The sequence below is a fragment of the Gopherus flavomarginatus genome, chromosome 14 (genome assembly GCF_025201925.1).
Source record: "Gopherus flavomarginatus isolate rGopFla2 chromosome 14, rGopFla2.mat.asm, whole genome shotgun sequence".
Classification (NCBI taxonomy): Eukaryota; Metazoa; Chordata; order Testudines; family Testudinidae; genus Gopherus; species Gopherus flavomarginatus.
This window is the reverse complement of record NC_066630.1, coordinates 2,610,703-2,632,016: the sequence shown is the minus strand read 5'-3', so window position 1 is coordinate 2,632,016 and position 21,314 is coordinate 2,610,703. Positions and strand designations below refer to the sequence as shown.

The window sequence follows — 21,314 nt, the reverse complement described above, 5'->3', positions numbered from 1 at the left end:
ACGATTTAGACTGTACCTTTACCTTTTTTTTCCTTTGGAAACTCTCTCTAACCTTTTGTGCACACCACTTATAATCACTTAAAATCTATCTTTCTGATGTTAATAAATCTATTTTATATTTGACCTAAAACAGCATGTTTGGGTTGAAGTGCTTGGGTAATCTCACCTCCGTTTACAGGCTGGTGTGTGTCCTCTCCACATCATGGGAGGGGTGGACTGGATAACAAACGTATACTGGGGTCAGGCTTCTGACCAGGGCAAGATTGTAGGTTCCGGGGGTGCAAAGATGGGGGCTTGGGAGATTTGCTCGTGTCTTTCTCTGTGTGAGTCATGAGTGGCTCAGGGAGCATTCATGCAATCTAGCTGGCCTCAACATGCTGTTATGCTGAGTGATAATAGCACCTGGAGGAGTTTGCTGCTTGCCAGTAGCAATGCACTGTGAGAGACAGCCCAGGTTGGAGAGCTAAGGGGCCCAGCAGTACCCTAGTCCCAGGGGATACCCCAGTTCTGGGGATACCATCACGACTACACCTTGAGGCACTCTCCTGGTGACTTCGCTTTAGCCCAATGGTTCCCCTTTCAGCACAATTTGTCTCCCTTTTAGCCAGTGCCATATCCACCTAATTTGTGAACTAATCCTTATGTTCTCTAGCTTTACTAGTAATGTCCATCTGGCAACGTAACAAACATTGATTAGAGCCTCTGTACTGCCCCTATCTAGAGCAGAGCTGCAGCAGAGTGCAAGGCCAGATGGGACCCTTGTGATCTAGTGCCTGACCTCCTGGGTAACACAGGCCTGTCCCTGTAATCGGGGGACTTGTCCCATGGCCTGGAGAGCCTAAAACACCCTTGATTACAGGATGGGCCACACCTGGGTTGAATCAGCTACTCCCAGAATAAACAGAGCATGAAGTTGCAGTAAAAGGGTGAGCTCAGGAGACTGCAGCTAGGCCTGGACATGCTGTAGGGAGCCAGAAGGCTCCTCTAGGGCCCCAAGCCAGCAGGGGGGAAGCTGAAGATTCAGGAAAGAGTGGGGTAAGTGTTCCAGGCAGGGAGAGCTGAGTGAGAGCCTGTAAAGCCAGCTGGGCTACAGACTGGGTGAGTTTGTTTTGCATTATGTTGGCGTCATTAGTAGAGACACTGAACTGAGCTTGAGGGCTAGCAGGCCAGTATGTACCCGGGGACTCAATAAATGGGAGCCCTTGTGCGGTTTGAACCACCTTTGACCTGTGAGGTCTCAAAGGGCCTGGAAGAGGGGGGAAAAAGGGAGGGGAGCAGTGCTGTGCCACCTCGCCCATGAGGGGTGCTCAGGAGGCAGTCAGCAGCTATGGTGCTGTGTTCCCCAAAGCAGCTTCTAGAGCAGAACTTTTAGGAAACCATCCAATTGTGATGTAAAAGGGGTCAGCGATGGCGAGTCCACCATGACCCATGGTAAATTTGTTCCAATGGCTCACTTCAAAAAATGTACACCGGATTTCCAGTCTGAATGTATCTAGCTTCAACTTTCAGCCGTTGGATGGTGTTAGCTTTCTCTGCTGGATGGAAGAGTCATCCATTACCAATTTCTGTTCCCCGTGTAGGTCCTTAGACTGCTATCCAGTCACCCTTACGCTTCCTTTTGGTAAGCGTCATGGATAGACTGAAGAAGCTGAGTCTCCAAAAGGCAGGTTTTCTAATCCTTTAACCATTTATGTGTCTCTTCTCTGAACTCTGTCCAATTTATCAACATCTTTCTTGACTTGGGGGCACCAGATCTGGACACAGGATTCCAGCAGCAGTTGCACCAGTGCCAAATACAGGGTAAAACCACCTCTCTACTCTCCTTGAGATTCCAGTATGTGTGCAGGATCCTATTAGCCCTTTTGGCCAGTGTTACTCCGGGAGCTCCTGTTCAGCTGATTAATCACCAGTACCCCCAAATATTTTTCAGAGTCCCTGCTTCCCAGAGTAGAGTCCCCAAGTACAACTTATGTTCTTTGTAAATGCAGAGATTTACATTTAACTACAGTAAAACACACCTTGTTTGCTTGCTGAGCTGGATGTGGCACTGGTAGCTCAGATTTTCTAGCTCCTGGTTGGCATTAAGGCAGGGGTTCTCAACCTTTTGTAGTGTAGACCCCTGTAGAGCCCCAAGCCAGCAGGGGAGAAGCTGAAGATTCAGGAAAGAGTGGGGAAAGTGCTCCAGGCAGGCAGGGCCGGCTTTAGGCCAATTCCACCAATTCCCCTGAATTGGGCCCCGCGCCTAACAGGGCCCTGCGCCCGGTGAGAATCCCTTCCCTGGCTAGAGGCGCCTTTTTAATTTTTACTCACCCAGCAGCGTTCCGGGGGTCTTCAGCAGCACTTTGGCGGCGGGTCCTTTGCTCACTCCGGGTCTTTGGCAGCACTTTGGTGGTGGGTCCTTCAGTGCTGCCCAAGACCTGGAGCGACTGAAGGACTCGCTGCCGAAGTGGCCCGAAGACTCAGAGCACGCCCGGTGAGTACAAGCCCCACGTGTATTTTTACGTGTTTTTTTTTTTTTTTAAATTCCTCCCTGCCGGGGCCCTGTCGAAACTGTTTGAATTGGGCCCTGCACTTCCTAAAGCCGGCCCTGCAGGCAGGGAGACCTGAGGGAGAACCTGTAAAGCCAGCTGGGCTGCAGACTGGGTGTTTGTTTTGCAAGCCTCTGAGTGGCACCCCCCCCCAATAAATTTTTATATTTAACACTATTATAGATGCTGGAGGTGAAGCCGGGTTTAGGGTGGAGACTGATAGCTTGTGACCCCCCAGGTCATAACCTCATAACCCCGTGAGGGGTCCCGACCCCTAGTTTGAGAATCCCCACTGCATTAAGGTAACCTTTCTGCTCCATGGAGACCTGCTTTGTTCTATGTGCTGATTTTCAGTGGGTTTCTTTGAGCTGTTTGTCTGATAAAGCACCTTTGTGCTGCTTGTTTGTATTTTAAGCAGAACTTAATGGGAGGCAGAGCCTGTGAACACCTCCCCTACATTGTGCAGGGAGGAAGGAGAGAGCAGCTGGAAGCCAATATACATTGACTTTATTCCATTCCTCTCCCATCTGTGCCTTCCTGGCAGGCATCAGCCCCACTTAATCCAATACTCCTTAGGATTTAAAATACTGCCATGGCACCCAGAGCCTCTGGCTGAGATTTCAATGCATCTTAAGTCAGTTCACTCTTCAGTTTGGTATTTATTGGCTTCCTTCTCCCCATTAGAAGCAACAGAGTTGTGAGCACCACACATCTCATTGGGCTTTATGCCAAACTTGTTAACAGTTCATTAGAAGCAATTTCATTAACAAGCTTCGTCTGAAGTCACCGAGGCAAACGGCAGCACAACTGACCTTTAATTGGATTCTACCTCGGACGGGGGAGGGGGAATGTTCCCCAGCTCCAGCCATCCCTACACCACAGCTTAGCTGGGCTGGCTTGCAGGTCCCCATCAGAGGCCGTGACACCTCGCAGCAGCCAGCTCACAGAACCAGGACATGCACTTCAGTGAAGCTGCTGAGCAAGACAACCTCCTGCCGGTTCAGTCAGTGGCGAGCAGCCATGTCTAAAGGACGAGGGCATTTAGGAACTTCTGTGACCCTCAGAACCCTGTCTGCCAGCTGACAAGCGGGTCACTGTGCTGTAAGACCAGGGGTGGCCAACCTGAGCCTGAGGAGGAGCCAGAATTTACAATGTACATTGCCAAAGAGCCCCAGTAACATGTCAGCAGCCCCACATCAACTTCTCCCACCCCCTGGCAGCCGTCCCCCACCCTCCCAATCAGCTTTCATAGTGTGCGGGGCGGGGGGGGGAGCAAGGGCATGGCAGGCTCAGGGGAGGGGACTGGAAGGGGTGGAGAGGGGGCAGGGCCTGTGGCAGAGCCAGGGGTTGAGCAGTGAGCACCCCCCACCCCCAGGCTCATTGGAAAGTTGACACGTGTAGCTCCAGCCCCAGTGCCTAGCCAAGGAGCCGCATTGGCTCCGGAGCCAGAGGTTGGCCACCCCTGTGTAAGAACAACTATCAGACCTGACAAACTTGCCACACCTAACACACTAGTCCCTGGTATTTATCCATAACTAGAGTCTTGGAAGGTATCAAAGAAAGCTAGTGACACACTTCTCATCATAGGCATTGCAAGATGTATGAATGGGTGGCGTGTAAGGAGTTGTGTAGCCACTAAAAATGTTTTAAACAGTGTAACCAGGCACAGTTGACACACAGGTGTTTCTACCAGACCCAACCATGTCTATTCACTTGCCCCTGCTTAAATGAAGCACTGTCAGTCATAAGAACACACTGGTAGCTACATTTGCATTTAAAGTCAATATAGGAAGACACTGGAGGCTAAATTGTCTCTGGGCTGCAAAGACAATGAACTTGAGGTATCAGAGGAAGGCACAAGGAGCCTTGTTTTGTCCTGCAGCCAGGGAGTAACCGGGCAGTGTGATTACATGAATGAAAATGGGACCTCAAGCAGGGTTTGGTTGAAAGTACCGCAAAGGACAGTTGGGTCAGAGAGATTCCTTTCAACAAGGGCTTAGCCTGTTTAGACTAGAAGCACGTTATACCTTCGTGTTTTATCTGTAACTTGTTATTGTCCTTGCTCACTATGTTGTATGTCTTAACCATTGTTAATAAACTTAGCTTTGTTTTCACTGCGTTATAGGGCTGTGTTCCATTCAGCTTGTGTGTGCATCCCCCCTCGGGGACAGCTGCCCAGGTCAATACTCTGAGCATCCAGAGATGGGCTGGGAACCATATGGGGATGTTTCTGAGGAGGCAGGGACTGGGGAACACAGTGTTAACCTGCAGAGCAAGGTAGCAGCTATGCTAGAAGCAGCCTGAGAAGAACAGGTGGATGGTTAACCGACTGGGCTGGCGGGGGCTGATACCCAGATTAGCACCAGCATGTGGCTCTTGGTGAGACCGGGGGCTGGGTGGGGTGGTGGTGGTTAATAGGGAGGCTTGGTTCTGGGCACTCAGTGTCAAAACCTCTCCCCAGGATTTTATGCAAACAGTCACAACCTTTATTTCCCTCAACCACTCAGCCCATTCCCATCTGTCCCACTGCAGAACTGGGTGAGTCTCCAAGCCCTGCTCTACCTGAATATGGACCTTTTGCCTAATTTGCAGGAAGCTCTCCAGGGAAGGGAGCCAATGGCTTTATAACAGGTTCCTGAGGGTTCTGGCTGGCTGCTCATGATGCTGGTGCAGCTGTTTGCTCCAGTCTCACCATCTGGGAGTACTTGCCGAGTGTTTAAGATGTTAATGTGTCAAGGGTAAATATGAAGGAACAGACGTCAGCACCCAGCTTCTGCCCCTGGGTATGGGGCGAGGTTGCTGCTGTGGCACTGCAGGTAATGGCTATCAGGCCCAATGAGATGGGTGGCTATTGTCCATCCTATGCTGTGTGTACAGAGCACAGAATGTAGACAAGCTGCTTGGGTGTGTGCATGCAATGCTTAACTGTCAGTGGGGTTGTTCTTCCTGCAGTGAGACAGAAGATGGAGACGTGGCCCAGCCAGCACCAAGGGAAGCTGTTACCCCTAACTCTCCAGCAGGCTCCAGCATCAAACTATCTCAGCAGCTCACAGCTGGGAGCTGCAAGTCATGGAAAAGCATGTGGCTGCCTACTGCTGCACTCACTGGCTCCAGCAACAGCACGGGCAGCTGTGCTACCATGACCAGCAGGCCCCTTGTGCCTCAGTGTCAGTGGTAAGGGATCTGTAACAAGGACAATGTGTACATCAGACGCGACCACCCCGCTTGGTCTCTTAATGGGATCCTGAGCACCGGCTGCATTTCCAGCATCTTCAGGGAAGGGCCAAGTTCTACCCTTTACTACTTCCCACAGCTGGTTCAGTTCATACACATTGTGCCTGCACCTTATTGGAGTGTAGCCAACAGCTCCAGGCCCTTTTCAATTTGAAGTGAAACACATGGAATGCAATTCCCTTCTTTATTAAAAATGCTGAAGTGCCAGGCGTGGTTATACAGCTTGGGAGAAGCAGCAGGAGTGGATAACAGCCAGGTTTGCGTTCCAGATCCAGTTTGATGAAGTCCCACCTTCTTTCCTCCTGCAGCTCAGCATCCTCATCTCAGCGAATCACTTACCAGGCTCAATCCTGCTGCTCAGCCACAGGTGTCTCCTCGTTAGATGGCTGGCTGAGCACAGAAGCAGTGGCCCAAACCCCCTCTGAATCCAGCCAGCACAGCAAGTTTTGGAATTGCCCTGTGACAATTCTTATCCTTCTGAGACCAGACATGAAAATGTGGCATTGCTTATTGCCCGGAGTCAACAGCCCTTTCCTCATGATGCAGCCAGGTCACAGCGGAGTCCCCTCCCCTTCATCTCTTCCTCACAAACTTCTTGGTCGCTGCGTTGGGATTCATACGCCGCCGGCCCGCACCCAGAGCTGCATCCCGGATCTGCAGGTTGGCTGCACGGCTATAGATGTCATTTTCTGCGAAGGGAGAAACCCCTGCAATGTAATCTGGGTCAAAGACATTGGTTTTCTGCCTTGCTTTCCGGGAAAGCCGCTGCTGAGGAAAGTGCTGGTCCTCAACCAAGTGGGGGTTGCTGGCGTGTTTCCCCCCTTGGGGAGTAGGCAGTGAGTACTGTGGGAGAGAGTAAGAGTCGTTAAGGAGCAGAGTCCCCTTGCAAAGCCAGGATACTAGATGGAGGCCGGCCTGGTCCCTGTTGGTCTTAATCTGAGAAATTCCTTCCATGCAAACAAGTCATAGAACAAGTGAAACACACCCCTGTATTGTTTCACCACTGGCGTGTGAAAACATCCTCAGCAGGCCTCTGCGCCTGGGGCCCCAAGCCATTAACAGGAGACCAGGTGCTCTGATTCAACACTGCTATTACTACTAGGCTGTGTCATGACAGCAGACCAGCCAGTGTGTTGTGCCCAAGTCCCAATGATGAGCTACTCACCCGAAGCCCTCGTGTATTCAGGACTTTTGGGTTGCGAGAGAAGTGCATGTGGATGGTGCCATCAGCGCCCATGCTTACTGCAACCTTTTTCAGTGTCTTGTTGCCACAGTGCAGACAGAAGACCCTGGTCATGTCGGACGTCGTCCTAGAAAACAGAAGTGGCTCAATGCTCCAGTATCACAGGGTGGCTCCACAGGCTGCAGCACTCTCCACAAGCAGGATTCCAGCAACCAGCCCATCTGGGCTCAACATCCCAAACCCTGTTAAGAGGACGGAGCCAGGCCCCTGTGCACAAGATCCAGAAAGAGAAAAGCAACCCCTGGAGCTAGGTGATGCGCTGACTTCATGCACCTGTTTCTCATTACTGGAGTCTCAGGATCAAGGTCACATTCTGAATGAGTTTGAGTCCCAGCTTAACCCAGGACAGGCATTTATCCCCCAAATATACTGCACCACACAATTTGGATAAAGCAGCAGTCCCTGCCCAGAAGCAGCCCAGGACTAAGAGGATAGTACTGGTTAGGACTGAGATACTGGGGCTTAATTTTCTTGGGAAAGCTTCTTCCTGTCTGCACTCAGCTGTGTTGTTTAACATTTACATTGCACCACTCAGCTGGCTAAGCACCAATGACCCCCCAGCACCTCCCTGGCTAGAGCGACGCTGCTCTTCACTGGCAGGTTCCGATGCTTGTGACACGTACTTGAAGCAGCCATGACAGCGTAAGATGTAGCTTCTGGCTTGCCGGATCAGCATGCCATTCACTGCCAGCACATGGAGACCCATCTGGAGCAGAACATTCTGCAAGGAGAAGGAACAGCCATGGGGAAAACCCTGTAGGAGGAACCTCCAGGCAGCTCTTAGAGGCACCAATCAACCTACAGACAATGCACATTTACAGGATTGCAGCAAATGGCAGGCCTCAAACAGAGCCAGCTTTGTGGATGGCCTAAAGACAGTTCTGGGAGGAGTTGTATGGCTAAAGCAGGGGTGAGGCACTATTGCTCCCCAGTACAGCTAAAGACACTGACTGCAACCCTGGTGTCTTGTTACCGCAGTGTAGACAGAGTCCACAGGGGTCCAGCTAGGCCTGGAACCTCTCTGAGGCCAGTACCTGCTGCAGCAGAAGAAAGTTCAAGAAACCTGGTGTTGGGCAATTTATGCAATAAACTGCCCAGTGGGTGTGTGACTCTTCCTAACCCCTATTAGTTGGAGGTTATTTTATGCCCTAAAACCAGACATTGACTCTATTTACCTAGCTTGGGTAGGGCCATCTCTTCTTTAGAAGCTGACTAACTGAAATGCCATCTGCAGTGTGGCGACAGCCTTTGTTCGCCCCTTTTCTCATTGTGCAGGAAAGTGCATTACAGGGCAGTCGAGTGCAGATCTTTCTGGCATTTCACTCTTGTGCGGGGGGCTTTAGGCGTCTCCACTGACTCCATGTTAAAAACTGACCATTGATTCCTGCCCTTTCTGCCCAAGCCAGTGTCAGACCCAGGCACTTTGCTGGTTTGGAAAGCCCTAATGAATTACATGCCCTAGCTCTTCTCCTTTATCCGTTCTTTTGCTGACTTGCTCAGTGATGTCCAGCAGAGGCCGAATCTTCCCTTTGCAGAAGCCCTGCTGCTTTGGCTCCCATTCATCTAGGCAAGTTATAACTGCAGTCACTCCTTACCTGCATGGCAAAGTCTGTGGTCACGCAGCCAACCTGCACGTTGGCAGGAGCATCACCATGCCCCACATCCTGCTGGATCTGTTTGATGTTGTTGGGAGTTATCCAGCCTTCATTGTCATCACTGTCCCCTTCACTTCCATCCTCTCCAGCATTTTCCTGATCCTCCCCAGACTGGAGACTCACCGGTACCTCTGGGCTAATGGAAACGGTGTCAGCTTTCTGGAGGGTGAGAGACACTCGGTCAGTGTGGCCTATACAGCACCTAGGCAGGCGAGATGAGTGATGCCAGAGGAAGGGGGCACCAACATAACAGCCACAGGAGTGAGCCAGCAAGAGAATCCACAGAAACCAGGGAGCAAGGAGGCAGCAGTTGAAATGAGTTGGGCAAAGACTAGGGAATTAAAGAGCGCACACTGCCTCTCACCTGCAGCTCCTGCAAGTCCCCTTCAATGCTGGGCAGAGGGTTCCTCCAGTACAGGAAGGAGCCGAACTCTGGGCTCTCCTCTGCTGCTGCACGCAGGCCACTTTCAGATGCAGACAGACACAAATCTTCCTCCAGGTGCTTGGACTAGGTTTGAACAAATAGAAGTTAGTGGGACACATGAAAGTGCCTGCATGGTTGATCACTGGGGGGGAGGGCGTGGGGCTGGGTGTACGTGTGCGCCAACTCTGTCCCTCTCTTGGACTGCAGCTCCCTGGCATGGAAGGGTAGGGCTTTATTATGCACCGCAGGCTAGAGGCACAAATGAATGTGCCTATGTAGTAACATTGTTAATGTTCCTATTGTTAGTTAACTGTTCCCATTCTCAGTCAATTCCCCCAGGACATAAAACCTGTGCAAATGTTAAGGTCCCTACATTGCCAGAGTGATGTAGAGAATTATAAAGGACAGTAAGGAAGTGGTTCCCAAAATGGGGTTCGAGAACCCCTGGGGGTTCACAAAATGTTACAGGAGGTTCAGGGGACGGGGGATTCTCTAGTGGCGGACCATGCTGCCCAGGGTCCCTAGGGACAGCTCTGGGCCAGCAGCCCGGAGCCCCTGGACTTCTAAGAGCTAAGAGGATCAAAGCAAGCATGTCTCTCACACTGAGATTTAAACTTCAAGACTCCTTACAAGAAATGAAAAGGGAGGTGGATATTTTTTGCTGTTTTTAAAATTAAACAGGCAGCTAGTATTGTTTTTAAAGTTATTATGAAGAAGTAGTTTAAGCTTTGTTGTAACGTGTGTCGTTTGTCTGGACTGCTCAAGACCTGAATGCTTGCGTAGGAGGAACTTTGAGTTGGCTTCTTAAATACCTTCCTGCTGTTTCACATCTGATACTCCTTGATGAAATACAGGAGCCTAGTCTATAACAGGCTTATTCAAAATGATACAAGCTACGAAAGTGAGATCTTGGAAGACTGGTGCTGTTTTCATAATGTAATAAAAATACTGTAATTATAAGAAAGAACATAAGAATGGCCCTACTGGGTCAGACCAAGGGGCAATCTAGCACAGCATCCTGTCTTCCGACAGTGGCCAGTGCCAGGTGCCCCAGAGGGAATGAACAGAACAGGGAATCATCAAATGATCCACCCCCTGTTGCTCATTCCCAGCTTCTGGCAAACAGAGTCCAGGGACACTTAACAAATAGTGTGTAATAAGCATGTCATAAAAACAAGTTTTATATTTCCAAGATCACTGCTTTTATAATTTATACTCCGGTAAAAGATAAAATCCCTGGAAACATTCATTTTTAGGAGAGGGTTTGTGAGACTTGACATTTTAGTGAAAGGGGTTCACAGGTTGTTAAAGTTTGGGAACCACTGCAGTAAGGGAATCCTCAGCTAGAAAAGCATATGGGCTTTCTTGCTTTTTTCCTGTGCCAAAGTGGCACAATGGGGTTAGGTTACAGCTCAGGAATTATTTTACTTACCCATTTAAAAAAAAAAGACTTTGGGCAAATAAAACATTTAACAAACAGTCAATGTCAGGACAATCAAAACCAAGCCCTTCCCAAAGTACCCAGCCAGGTCCAGGCCAATGATTTGCAAAACTGTATGACTTTCATGTATGAAAGTCTGAGCAATTTAAAATGACTTTTTTTTTTTGGCTGTTTGGTGTTCTGTAATGTAATTTAAATGAAAAACCCTGCATTCCAGTTGCAATCCTGGAATTGGTCACCAAGTGTTTGTGACTTAACTTTCCTGTGTTTAGGAAATGCTGAATGGTTAGTTACTTTTTTCTGTACTGTAATTTAAATAAGTTACCAAAACAATTGAAACTGGTGTGATTATATTGCATTATTTTGACACAAAATATGCAGAATTTTTTTGCAGAATTTTGAATTTTTGGCGCAGAATCCCCCCAGGAGTATATTCTGCAATTGACTTGTGAAATTTCTGGACAAGTCCTGAACCGCCCTCTGCCTCAGTTTCCCCAGGATATAAAGATCTCTACCTACCCCACAGGAGAGGCTAAGCCTTCCTAAGTATGGAAGGCTCTTTTTCCCCCATGCTAGCACCTTTCATTGTAGGATACGAGAGCACTAAACAGTTACCCTGGAAGGGAGGTGGAACCCAGCGACATGAACAGGAGCCTCTGGATGCTGTATGGTGGAGCTCAGCTGAACCTGCAGGGGATTAAGAGTAAAGGTGAGTTTGGCAGGCAGAGCAGAATGTATGACTAGGGCTGCCCTGGGCTAGTTCCTAAGCCAGCAACACAGGGACGGCCTGGGGCATCTCTACAAATCCCTCCAACAATGGAGCTTAGTTGACTTTAACTGTTTTCCAAGCCAGAATGGAAGGTGTTGACTAGCAGGCAGCTGACTGCGCTTTAACTGATGGCTAGAAACAAACTGTTACAGCTCAGTGTTTAGTCCCCAGGATCTCTCAACTATGGAATGTTTACACTACAAGGCAACTTGGTTCATAAGCTGTGCCCCAGAACTTGCAGGTGAGGGATGGAGTGTGGGGGTGGAGGGCACACCTTGTGAATCCTCTTTGGTTTAAATCTGGGGTTTATGTAGCTCTGCTCTTTCATCCAGTATAAAGGAGCCAGAGTGACGTTGCAGATATTACCTGTAGTGTGGTCATAAAAAGTGACAGGCTTCTAACGGGTAAATCTTTGTGATTCCATAGTTTATTAACTGACAGCTGTTTATATGCATCACAATTATTTAATTTTTTGATCTATACATTCTATAGAAACTGGAATTATTTGGAGGCAGGATGGGGGAAAGGGGACTATAGCTATGGGGCCGATCCCGCAAGCTGTTTGTTCACCGTGGCTATTCGGGGGGGGGGGGGAAAGGAGGGGGCAGTACACGATCATGGAATTAAAGAACATATAACAATAGGTAATCACAAGGGGGCACAATTTTAATTCTGGCATGTTCTAACTTGTGTTTGAGTTTTACAATCTTAACATTCTTTAATGCAAGTTTATTAGATTACTCCGAGGGAATTCTGTGCCACTGCATGTGTGCATAATTAATAAGCTGTGCCTCTTTTTAATTTTTTTGCACAAAAAAAGTTTCTGCTAAGTTGCTGCTGTTCTGCCTTTTGCCCACCAGAGGGTGCTGTGCCAATAGAACACAGCAGCAGCTCCCAGCCAGCTAGGGGAAAGAGTCTGCAGAGCCGCCTTTGCAGCTGGCCAGGTCAGAAGACAGGGGCTGTGGATAGGGAGGGGGAAGTTCAGACTGGGGCTCATAAGGGGAAATGGGGGAGGACAAACTGGGGCACAGACTGAATGGGAGTGGAGGCATAAGGCCATGATGGGAGGGAGGTGCAGGGCCACATGGTGGTGGGGGAGGAGGTACAGAACTCCATAGGGACACAGGGTGGCTGGGTTGGAGTACAGACAGATGGGGATGTGGTAGAGCCCCAAAGGCATGGGGAGAGTGGATGTCTGAATGGATATGGAGGGACATATGTGCCTGACTGAATCTGAGACTAGGGGTCAGCCAGAGTCTGCATGGAGGAAGCTCCCTAACAGTCCCTTCCCACCCCCCACAAAACCTGTTCCATACATTTCCCACCCATACCCAACAACCCTCCAAGTTCACACCCTGGCTCCTTCCCAGCAATTTTCTTCCCTCTTTCTCATCTCCTCCATACCCTGACTCTTTCCAGCCTTGCACTGCTTCTGGGGGGTGTGGGAAAACCGTTTCTGCATTGTAGTTTAAATGAATTATTACCCAAAGTTCTGTATGAATACGCCTAATAAGGAATCTATTTGTCAAATGTTTTCTGAATTTTTTTGTTGTCTGTATTGTTACAGACATACTTGCTGACACATTTTGAAATAAATGACCAAAAATAATTAACATAAAAACTGGGTCAGACCAAAGGCCCATCCGGTCCAGTAGCCTGTCTTCTGACAATGGCCGATGCCAGGTGCCCCAGAGAGAATGAACAGGTAATCATCAAGTGATCCAGTCCCAGCTTCTGGCAAACAGAGGCTAGGGACTCCATCCTGGCTAATAGCCACTGATGGACCTATCCTCCATGAACTGAAACTGGTGTGATTATATTGTGTAATCAGATGTAATATTTTACATAAGTTCTCTAATGCAGCCAGATATTTCTTAAAACCAGAAGAGCTTTTTGGAGACCAGATAAAAAGGTGACATGGCACCAGGCCATGACAGTAGATGCAGACTGAATTTTACATCAAGAATTGGGATTAAACATCCCCCTCGCTTTTCTCATGACTATACACCCTCACCAAACACCTTTGAAAAGCCTATTCACTCATGAAGGCAGTAATCCTGAAGGACCTAACCAGCACTAGGGTAGTGGATTGGGTCTGTCACTCCAGGAGAGTTTACCTTTTTTTCTGGCTCTGTCTTCAGATGAGCCACCCCAACAGTCTCTGCCTCCAACTGGTAGGTCAGGGCTAGCACCTGAAGATCTGTGGCTGACAGACTGGGATAGTCACCTGTCTTTTTTGAAAATTCTGTCACTATAACAAAGGGAGAGTGCTGTCACTGGGGGATTCCACCAGGGCAAGTCCAACGCTTAGCAGACACATGGATACTAATGAGCGCTTTCACATGTTATACCAATTATATTAGACCAGTAAAAACCAGCAGGATCTTATTAAAGGAGACAAGACAAAGATGCCACATTTATTATGATAATTTGATTTATGACTAATAACTAATATCTTAATTCTTATACACACACACACACATTCACATTATACCTAATACCTACACACACCCACATTCATCAGGTGTTCTGCAGCTGCTGCACAGTTACCAGTCCTGAAGATAGCTTAAGTTCATGGCTTGATTTTGCAGCTTGGGTTCGTAGCTTGTGGCGGCTAACTGGCCAGGAAAGCCGGGCACAAGGCCGAGCTGGATCTCTGTTGGGCACGCACCGATGTTCTTCCATGTTGGCAGCAGAATGTTACCCAGAGTCTCTCATCTCACCCTTCTTTTTTATAGGCTTTTAGTTTGGATTCAAAGTCTATAGGTCTTGCTGTGTCATGCTGCCTCTGGGTTTAGATTGATCACCCATCAATTGCAGGCGTGACTTTCAGCCTTGAACCTGGCTTTGATCTTCCTTATGTTGTCCTTTTCTTTTTAGGGTGGATGCTTCTTACTTTGTTTAGGGCTGCTGTCTAGGTCTTCAGCCGTTGGTATTTGAACTTTATCTCATCAGGACAGGCTGGGGCTGGAGGTTGATTCAGTCATTCATACATACCTCATTCACACATCTAAACTAATAAGATTACAGCAGGGTTTGCAAAAATGAAGGTTGGAGGAAGCTTTTACAAAATGGAGTGAGTGTTTTAAAATGGGGTTTGAATTACAATATGGAACAGAAGTTACAGTGTAGGCAAGTGTAGTGAACGGTGAACAGAAGTTACATTAATAAAGTGAACAATTAAAAACAATTTAATTTATCAGTTCGACACACAGGCAATTAGAACTTTCAGAACAATACAAACACAGAGGTTGGGTAGGGGTACCTGTATAGGCTGCTCTGTCACTTGAACCATTCCCCTCTATTAAGAGGGTGGGGGCTATGGGAAGAATTCTCAAGGGCATTTTCTCTTTAAATCTCACCCTAAAAGCTTTTCTTGCAGGCCTCTGGGTAGCTCTATGTCAAAGGGTCTGTGCCACTCTATTAAAGAGCATTTATCTGCTGAGCTCAAGAATATTTGGAAAGAATCCAGACGTAGCATCACTTTTCTCTTGAAAAATGACAGTAAGGTTGTTTTAGGCTCAAGATGTAGATTTTAGTAGTAGCAGATCAAAGACTCCTACAATCTGTCATGCCTCTCCTCATCCATTACCGCCACTAGAATCATTTAGATGTGACAATGATCCCCTCTGTGGAATGTCTGAAATAAGTTCCATGAGAATAGTTTTATTTGAATGCTAACTTTCTCCCAGAGGGATTTCAACCCAAACGCCACAGCCCTGTGCTACTCCATGAGAACTAGGAAGCAAAAGTGATTAGAAACAGAAGTAAAACCGGACTATTCGGCTGTCCTGGGTGGGGTGGGAGATAGATTAACAGCATGAAGGGTGAGAGTATGATGGGACTCTTAAAACTGTTCATTTCAATCACAGGAGCAGGAGTTAATAAAGGAATGGGGCTTTCCTCCTGACAGTTGCTCTAAGACTATGGTTAACGGAATCCAGGCACACTTCCTATGACAAAAAAAAAATACCTATTCAGAGAAAAGCTGTACAAGTGCCAGGACGGGAAGGAAGGACACTGAGTTAGCAGCTGGCAGCTAAGCTAACACTCTACTAGTTGTCCCCGAGGCCAGCTCACCTACCTAGTTTAACATACTCAGGGAAGGGCTGTTTGAAGTGAAGCTCGTAGGGCAGCACGGCCAGTCGCCTCCTGGTTTCCTTGTCCCGGATTTCACTAACCACCTCCTTAATAGTGTAAACGTTTCTACCGAAGTCCTGTTGTATGAGACACACAAGAATTCCTGATATTAGGAACAGACAACTCACTCTGATTCCACGGCCAGAAGGCACATGGGGATGCCCATCCCCACAGATAGCACAGTGTGGTTCCAAAGCAGCCCCATACACAGTGCCCATCCCATGGAGCCAGGTGCTGAAACAGCCCAACCTCCCCCTGCCCCACAGATGGGAGAGTGGCTGCCAGGCTCAGGGAAGGCCTGGCTCCCCTGCTCGGGGAAGGCCTGGCTCCCCTGCTCTGTAGCTATTGCCTGAGACAGAAAGACAGTGTCTTGGTGGGGACACTGGATGATCAAGGCACTAAAGGAGCAGGCTGTTCTGAAGTGATTAGAAATCAAAGTAAAAACTGACTATTCTACTGTCCTGGGTGGAGTGGGGAGTAGATTAACAGCATGAATGGGGAGAGCTAAATGAATTCTTTGCATCAGCCTTCACTGCAGAGGATGTGAGGGAGCTTCCCACACCTGAGCTATTTTTTTAGGTGGCAAATCTGAAGAACTATCCCAGACTGAGATGTCATTAGAGGAAGTTTTGGAACAAATTGATAAATTAGACAGTAATAAGTTACCAGACCCAGATGATATTCACCCAAGAGTTCTGAAGAAACTAAAATATGAAATCACAGAACTATTAACTGTGGTATATCATCTATCACTTAAAGCAACATCTGTACAAGATGACTGGAGAGTAGATAATTGATACCAATGTTTAAAAAAGGCTCCAGAGGCGATCCTGGCAATTACAGGCCGGTAAGCCTAACATCAGTACCAGGCAACTTGATTGAAGCTATAATGAAGAACACAATTATCAGAAACATATATGAACATTATTTGTTGGGGAAGAGTCAACATGCCTTTTGTAAAGAGAAGTCATGCCTCATCAATCTCTTCGGACATGTCTATACTACCCACGGTTTCGGTGGGCAGCGATCGATCCAGCAGGGGTCGATTTATTGCATCTAGTCTAGATGCGATACATTGACCCTCGAGCGCTCTCCCGTTGACTCCTGCACTGCACTGCCGTGAGAGGCGCAGACAGAGTCGACGGGGGAGCAGCAGTTGACTCACTGCAATGAAGATATTGTGGTGAGTAGGTCTAAGTACATCGACTTCAGCTACGTTATTCACATAGCAGAAGTTGCGTAACTTAGATTGGTTCACCCCCTCCCCCCAGTATAGATCAGGCCTTAGAATTCTTTGAGAGAGTCACCATGGGGACAAGGGTGATTAGTGGATATAGTGTACTTTCAGAAAGCCTTTGACAAGGTTTCTCACCAAAGGCTCTTAAGCAAAATAAGTAGTCATGGAATAAGAGGGAAGGTCCTCTCATGGATCAGTACCTGGTTAAGAAACAGGAAACTAGACAGGAATAAATGGTCAGTTTTCAGAACAGAGAGAAGTAAATAGTGGGGTGCCCCAGGAGTCTGTAAAAAGGGATAAACAGTGAGTTTGCAAATGACATAAAAATACTCAAGATTGCAGTCTGCTGTGGACTTAGCTAAGAGTTACAAACGGATCTCACCAAACTGGATGAGTGGGCAACAAAATGGCAGACAATGGCAGATGAAATTCAGTGTCGATAAATGTAAAGTAATGCATATTGGAAAACATAATCCCAACTACACATACAAAAATGGGGTCCAAATTAGCTGTTACACCTCAAGAAAGATCTTGGAGTCAATGAGGGGTGGTTCTATAAAAACATTCACTCAATGTGCAGCAGCAGTCGAAAAAGTGAACAGAATGCTGGGAATCATTAAGAAAGGGTTAGATAATAAGACAGAAAATATCCTATGCCGCTATATAAATCCATGGTACGCCCACATCTTGAATACTGCATGCGGATGTAGTCACCCCATCTCAACAAAGATATGCTGGAATTGGAAAAGGTTCAGACAAGGACAACAAAAGATGATTACGGTAGGGAACAGCTTCTTTCTGAGGAGAGATTAAAAAGACTGGGCCTGTGCAGGGTGGAAAAGACACGACTCTGGAGAATGTGACCACGGGACGGGTCTTGACCCCCCGCCCCAGGCGTAGCTGGCCTGGGGAACCCCTCGCCGGGGCCCAAAGTATAAGTGGGTCAGAAGACGGAGTCGGCCGCTGGCACCTTGAAGACTAGCAGCTTTCAGCCGCTTTCGTGGGTAACCCCCCTTCTCCAGATAGCGGCCCCCGGCGGCTCTGTGGGCACAGACCAACCCGGCTCCCCCGAGACCTGGGGTCAGACTGGACCTCGGTGTGACGAACTGGGAATGTTCTTAAGGTTTTCTCTGAATACTGTGTTGGTGCCTCAGTGTCCCCATGGCAGTTCTTAAGTATCTGGCAGAGCAAAGGGCCAGTGCACCTAAATGCCTGACCCTCTGTCTCCTAGCAACTGATGGCCTGGGCCCCTCCTCTGCAAAGGTGCCAGCTGAAGGTGTTGGAGACAAAGAGGTCAGGTGACCTCCTGGCCCGGGAAAGGGGCTGAGCAGAGAGGAGGGGCTGGGAGGGGTTGTTAGTCTGGGGCTGGCTGGGGTCGAGGGTGGAGGGCAGACCTGGGGGGTCTGGCTCATTGCCCCCCAGAATGGACCCGGCCGAGGGGTCCGCTTCTCTGTACCTACAAGCTCTGTTTTAGACCCTGTTCCTGTCATCGAATAAACCTCTGTGTTACTGCCTGGCTGAGAGTCACGTCTGACTGCGAAGTGGGGGTGCAGAACCCGGTGGCTTCCCCAGGACCCCGCTGGGGCAGGCTCGCTGTGGGAAGCGCACGGAGGGGCAGAGGATGCTGAATGCTCCAAGGAGAGACCCAGGAGGTGAAGCCGTGTGAGCTTCTTGCCCTGAACAAGTCTGCTCCGAGGGAGAGGAGGCTCCCCAAAGTCCTGCCTGGCTTGGTGGGGAGCAGTTCCAGAGCATCGCCCGGGGACTCCGTGACACTCGGTAAGTTCCCGGGGGCTGGGCCTGCCCCGGCGCTGGCTGCCCCCAAAGCTCCGCACGGCGGGGGCCGGCCCAGCCCAGCCCGGCCCGGCCCAGCCCGGCCGTTCCCGCCTCCGGAGCTCCCCAGTAAGGCCCGGCGCGGGGAAGCGGCCCCCAGGCTCCGCCTCGCCGCAGGTACCTGGAGCGGCGCCCCGCGCAGAAAGGCCCCGGCGTCCGCCACGACGTGCTCCACCGCCGCCATCTTGGTCCTCGCGGGGTGCGCCGCGCTGCCCCACGGCATGCCGGGAGCAGTAGTGTTTGTGCGGCCGCGGTGCATGCTGGGATCGGCGCTGTTTCGTTGCCGTGGTGCACGCCGGAAGAACCAGGTTCTCTCAGGCCCCGCACGCAGCTGCCCTCGTGACACGTTTCCGGGCTGCGAGTCAGGTGGCGAGCCGGTGTCACATGATCGCGATCGCAGGAGCCGGAAGTGAAGGCGAAGCCGTCGCCGGTAAATATGGAGGGGGAAGGGGCGCGGGAGGTGGGCTCGGGTGCAGCTTGTTCCGCCCGCCCGGGCCCGGCCCGATTCCCCGCCCACGGGCCTCCTGCTCCGGCGAGTGTCGGGCCCGGGCAGGCCTAGGCGCCCCGCCGGGGGACGGAGGGAACCCCGGGCCTGGGAGCCGGGCGGAGCGCCCAGCCCAGCCCAGCCTGCTGGAGGGGCCGAGCCAGGGGCCGTTAACCGGACTGTCCTGGGTCCGGGTCCAGGGCCAGAGCGGCACCGGCTGCTGGTCGGCGGCCAAGGCCGAATCTGGGGCGCCCTGGGGGCCGCAGAGCGATTTCCGCTACCTCCGGTGCGATGGGGGAGGCTCTGCTACCCCCAGTGGCCACGGTGTTGGGGGCGCGGGGAGGTCTCGTCCCTTGTCCTCCCCCTGCAGCCTGTGGCTCCTCGGGGCTGCTGAACCGGGGTCTCCCTGCTGAGGTTTGTGTGGTGCCCCCTCCCGCCCAGCCTGCCGGCTTTGCTGTGGCAGGGGAGAGTCTCAGCGAGTCTTGGCGTCTCTGTGCCAGGCTTTGGGGCTGCTGTGCCTTCTAGGCAGCCTTGGTCCCAGCCCTTTGCTGAAGGAAGGGGTGGGCTAATAGAGAGGCTGTGACCCTCTCTCAGACAGGCAGTGAAAAGGAGCGTCCTGGAGTCTGAGCTCCATGGGGATAAGGTAGCAGTTAACACCGAACACCAGCTGACTGAGGCGGGTCCCATTTGAAAGCTTTAGTCTGACTAGGATACACATAGGCAGCTTGGCATCAGCATGTTGTATTGATCTCTCAGCCTCATGGCCTTTCCATCTCCTTGAATCTCAGCTGGGTTCTCCTTTCCCTTTGTTTCTCTGTGGTAGGTGAGCTCTCTACCTCACCCCAAAAGCAAATCACTCATCTGTCACTTGCTTTTCCTAATTAGTATGCATAGGTGGGTATTTTGCCAAATTAGGCTCTGCCATGCTTATTAGCCCTCTTTTCCCAAATATTGTGCTTGATCTGTTGCTGACCTTCATTCCTGGCTCAAATTCTATCTGTCTTTGGCCAGGGTAGCATTAGTTCATAGAGTATCAGGGTTGGAAGGGACTTCAGGAGGTATCTAGTCCAACCCCCTGCTCAAAGCAGGACCAATCCCCAGAAAGATTTTTGCCCCAGATCCCTGAATGACCCCCTCAAGGATTGAGCTCACAACCCTGGATTTAACAGGCTAATGCTCAAACCACTGAGCTATCCCTCCCCACAGAAGGAGTCTCCTATTACTCTGACCTCTGTTCCTCCATGAGAGAGCCACAGTCCTAAAACAGGAGTACTTGTGGCACCTTAGAGACTAACAAATTTATTTCAGCATAAGCTTTTGTGGGCTACAGCTCACTTCTTCGGATCGAAAGCTTATGCTGAAATAAATTTGTTAGTCTCTAAGGTGGCACAAGTACTCCTGTTTTAGGACTATGGCGCTCTCATGGCTGCTACTCTGAAACCAGTCCTAAAACAGTAGATGGTGCTGGTTCAACATGTGCATGAGTAGCTAGTAACTGGCAGCTTTGCAGTTCCTCTGTACAGAGCTGGGAGCTGTGCTGGCTGCCTGCCAACTTCTGTCCTATTTTGAGGCTAAGGGCTCCTCTTTTCAGGACTCACATGGCAGCAGACTTGGGGGAGGCAGCAGAAAAATAACTTAACGTCTTTCTTGCTTGTGGGCCCAATTTAAGAATATATGAACAGCCACAGAGGGTCAGACCAATGGTCAGTCTAGCCCAATATCCTGACTTTGATAGTATCAGTGTTTCAGGTCATGTACATTATAGGGTGGTTGGATTGATCCACCCCTATATTCCACTCCTAGCTTCTGGCAGTCAGAGCTTTAGGCTTGCCCCAAGCATGGGGTTGCATTCCTCACCATCTTGGGAAATAGCCATTGATGGACCTGTCGTCCCTGAACTTATCTAGTTCTTTTTTGAACCCTGTTATACTTTCATTGCCAGAGGATGTTGTGATGGCCAAGTTCCACAGGTTAATTGTGTGTTGTGTGGGAAAAATACTTTCTCTGGTTTATATTAAACCTACTGCCATTATTTTCATTGGGTGACCCCTGGTTTTTCTACTGTGAGAGAGGGTAAATAACACTCCCCTTCCCCCCCCATGTTAGTCATGATTTTATAGGCCTGTATCATATCCCCCTGATCCATCTCATTTCTAAGATGAGAACAGCACTCATCTCTCTAATCCAGGGGTAGGCAACCTATGGCACACATGCTGAAGGTGGCACATAAACTGATTTTCAGTGGCACTCACACTGCACTGGTCTGGGGAGCTCTGCATTTTAGTTTAATTTTAAATGAAGCTTCTTAAACATTTTAAAAACCTTATTT

General features: G+C 49.6%; 2 protein-coding genes across 3 annotated transcripts in view; one reads left to right on the top strand and one right to left on the bottom strand.

The window, feature by feature from the left end:
- Positions 1-5,932: 5,932 nt before the first annotated feature.
- Positions 5,933-18,725, bottom strand: NOB1 (NIN1 (RPN12) binding protein 1 homolog). 2 transcript variants are annotated; one of them, XM_050922298.1, is made up of 9 exons: positions 18,623-18,725; positions 15,379-15,511; positions 13,412-13,545; positions 11,141-11,212; positions 9,025-9,168; positions 8,601-8,819; positions 7,629-7,726; positions 6,928-7,072; positions 5,933-6,605 (listed from the first exon to the last, which is right to left on the bottom strand). In XM_050922298.1, exons 1-9 carry the CDS (start codon positions 18,722-18,724, stop codon positions 6,336-6,338), a joined length of 1,317 nt encoding a protein of 438 aa, XP_050778255.1. In that variant the 5' UTR covers position 18,725; the 3' UTR covers positions 5,933-6,335. The 2 variants fall into 2 exon arrangements, with proteins under 2 accessions (XP_050778255.1, XP_050778256.1); XM_050922299.1 differs by having other exon boundaries at positions 5,933-6,451.
- Positions 18,726-18,833: 108 nt separating this feature from the next.
- Positions 18,834-21,314, top strand: part of WWP2 (WW domain containing E3 ubiquitin protein ligase 2) — an 85,335-nt gene continuing 82,854 nt past the window's right edge. Inside the window, exon 1 of the mRNA XM_050922312.1 lies at positions 18,834-18,931. The gene's annotated coding sequence lies outside the window, so the exon portion shown is untranslated. The remainder of the gene's footprint in view (positions 18,932-21,314) is intronic.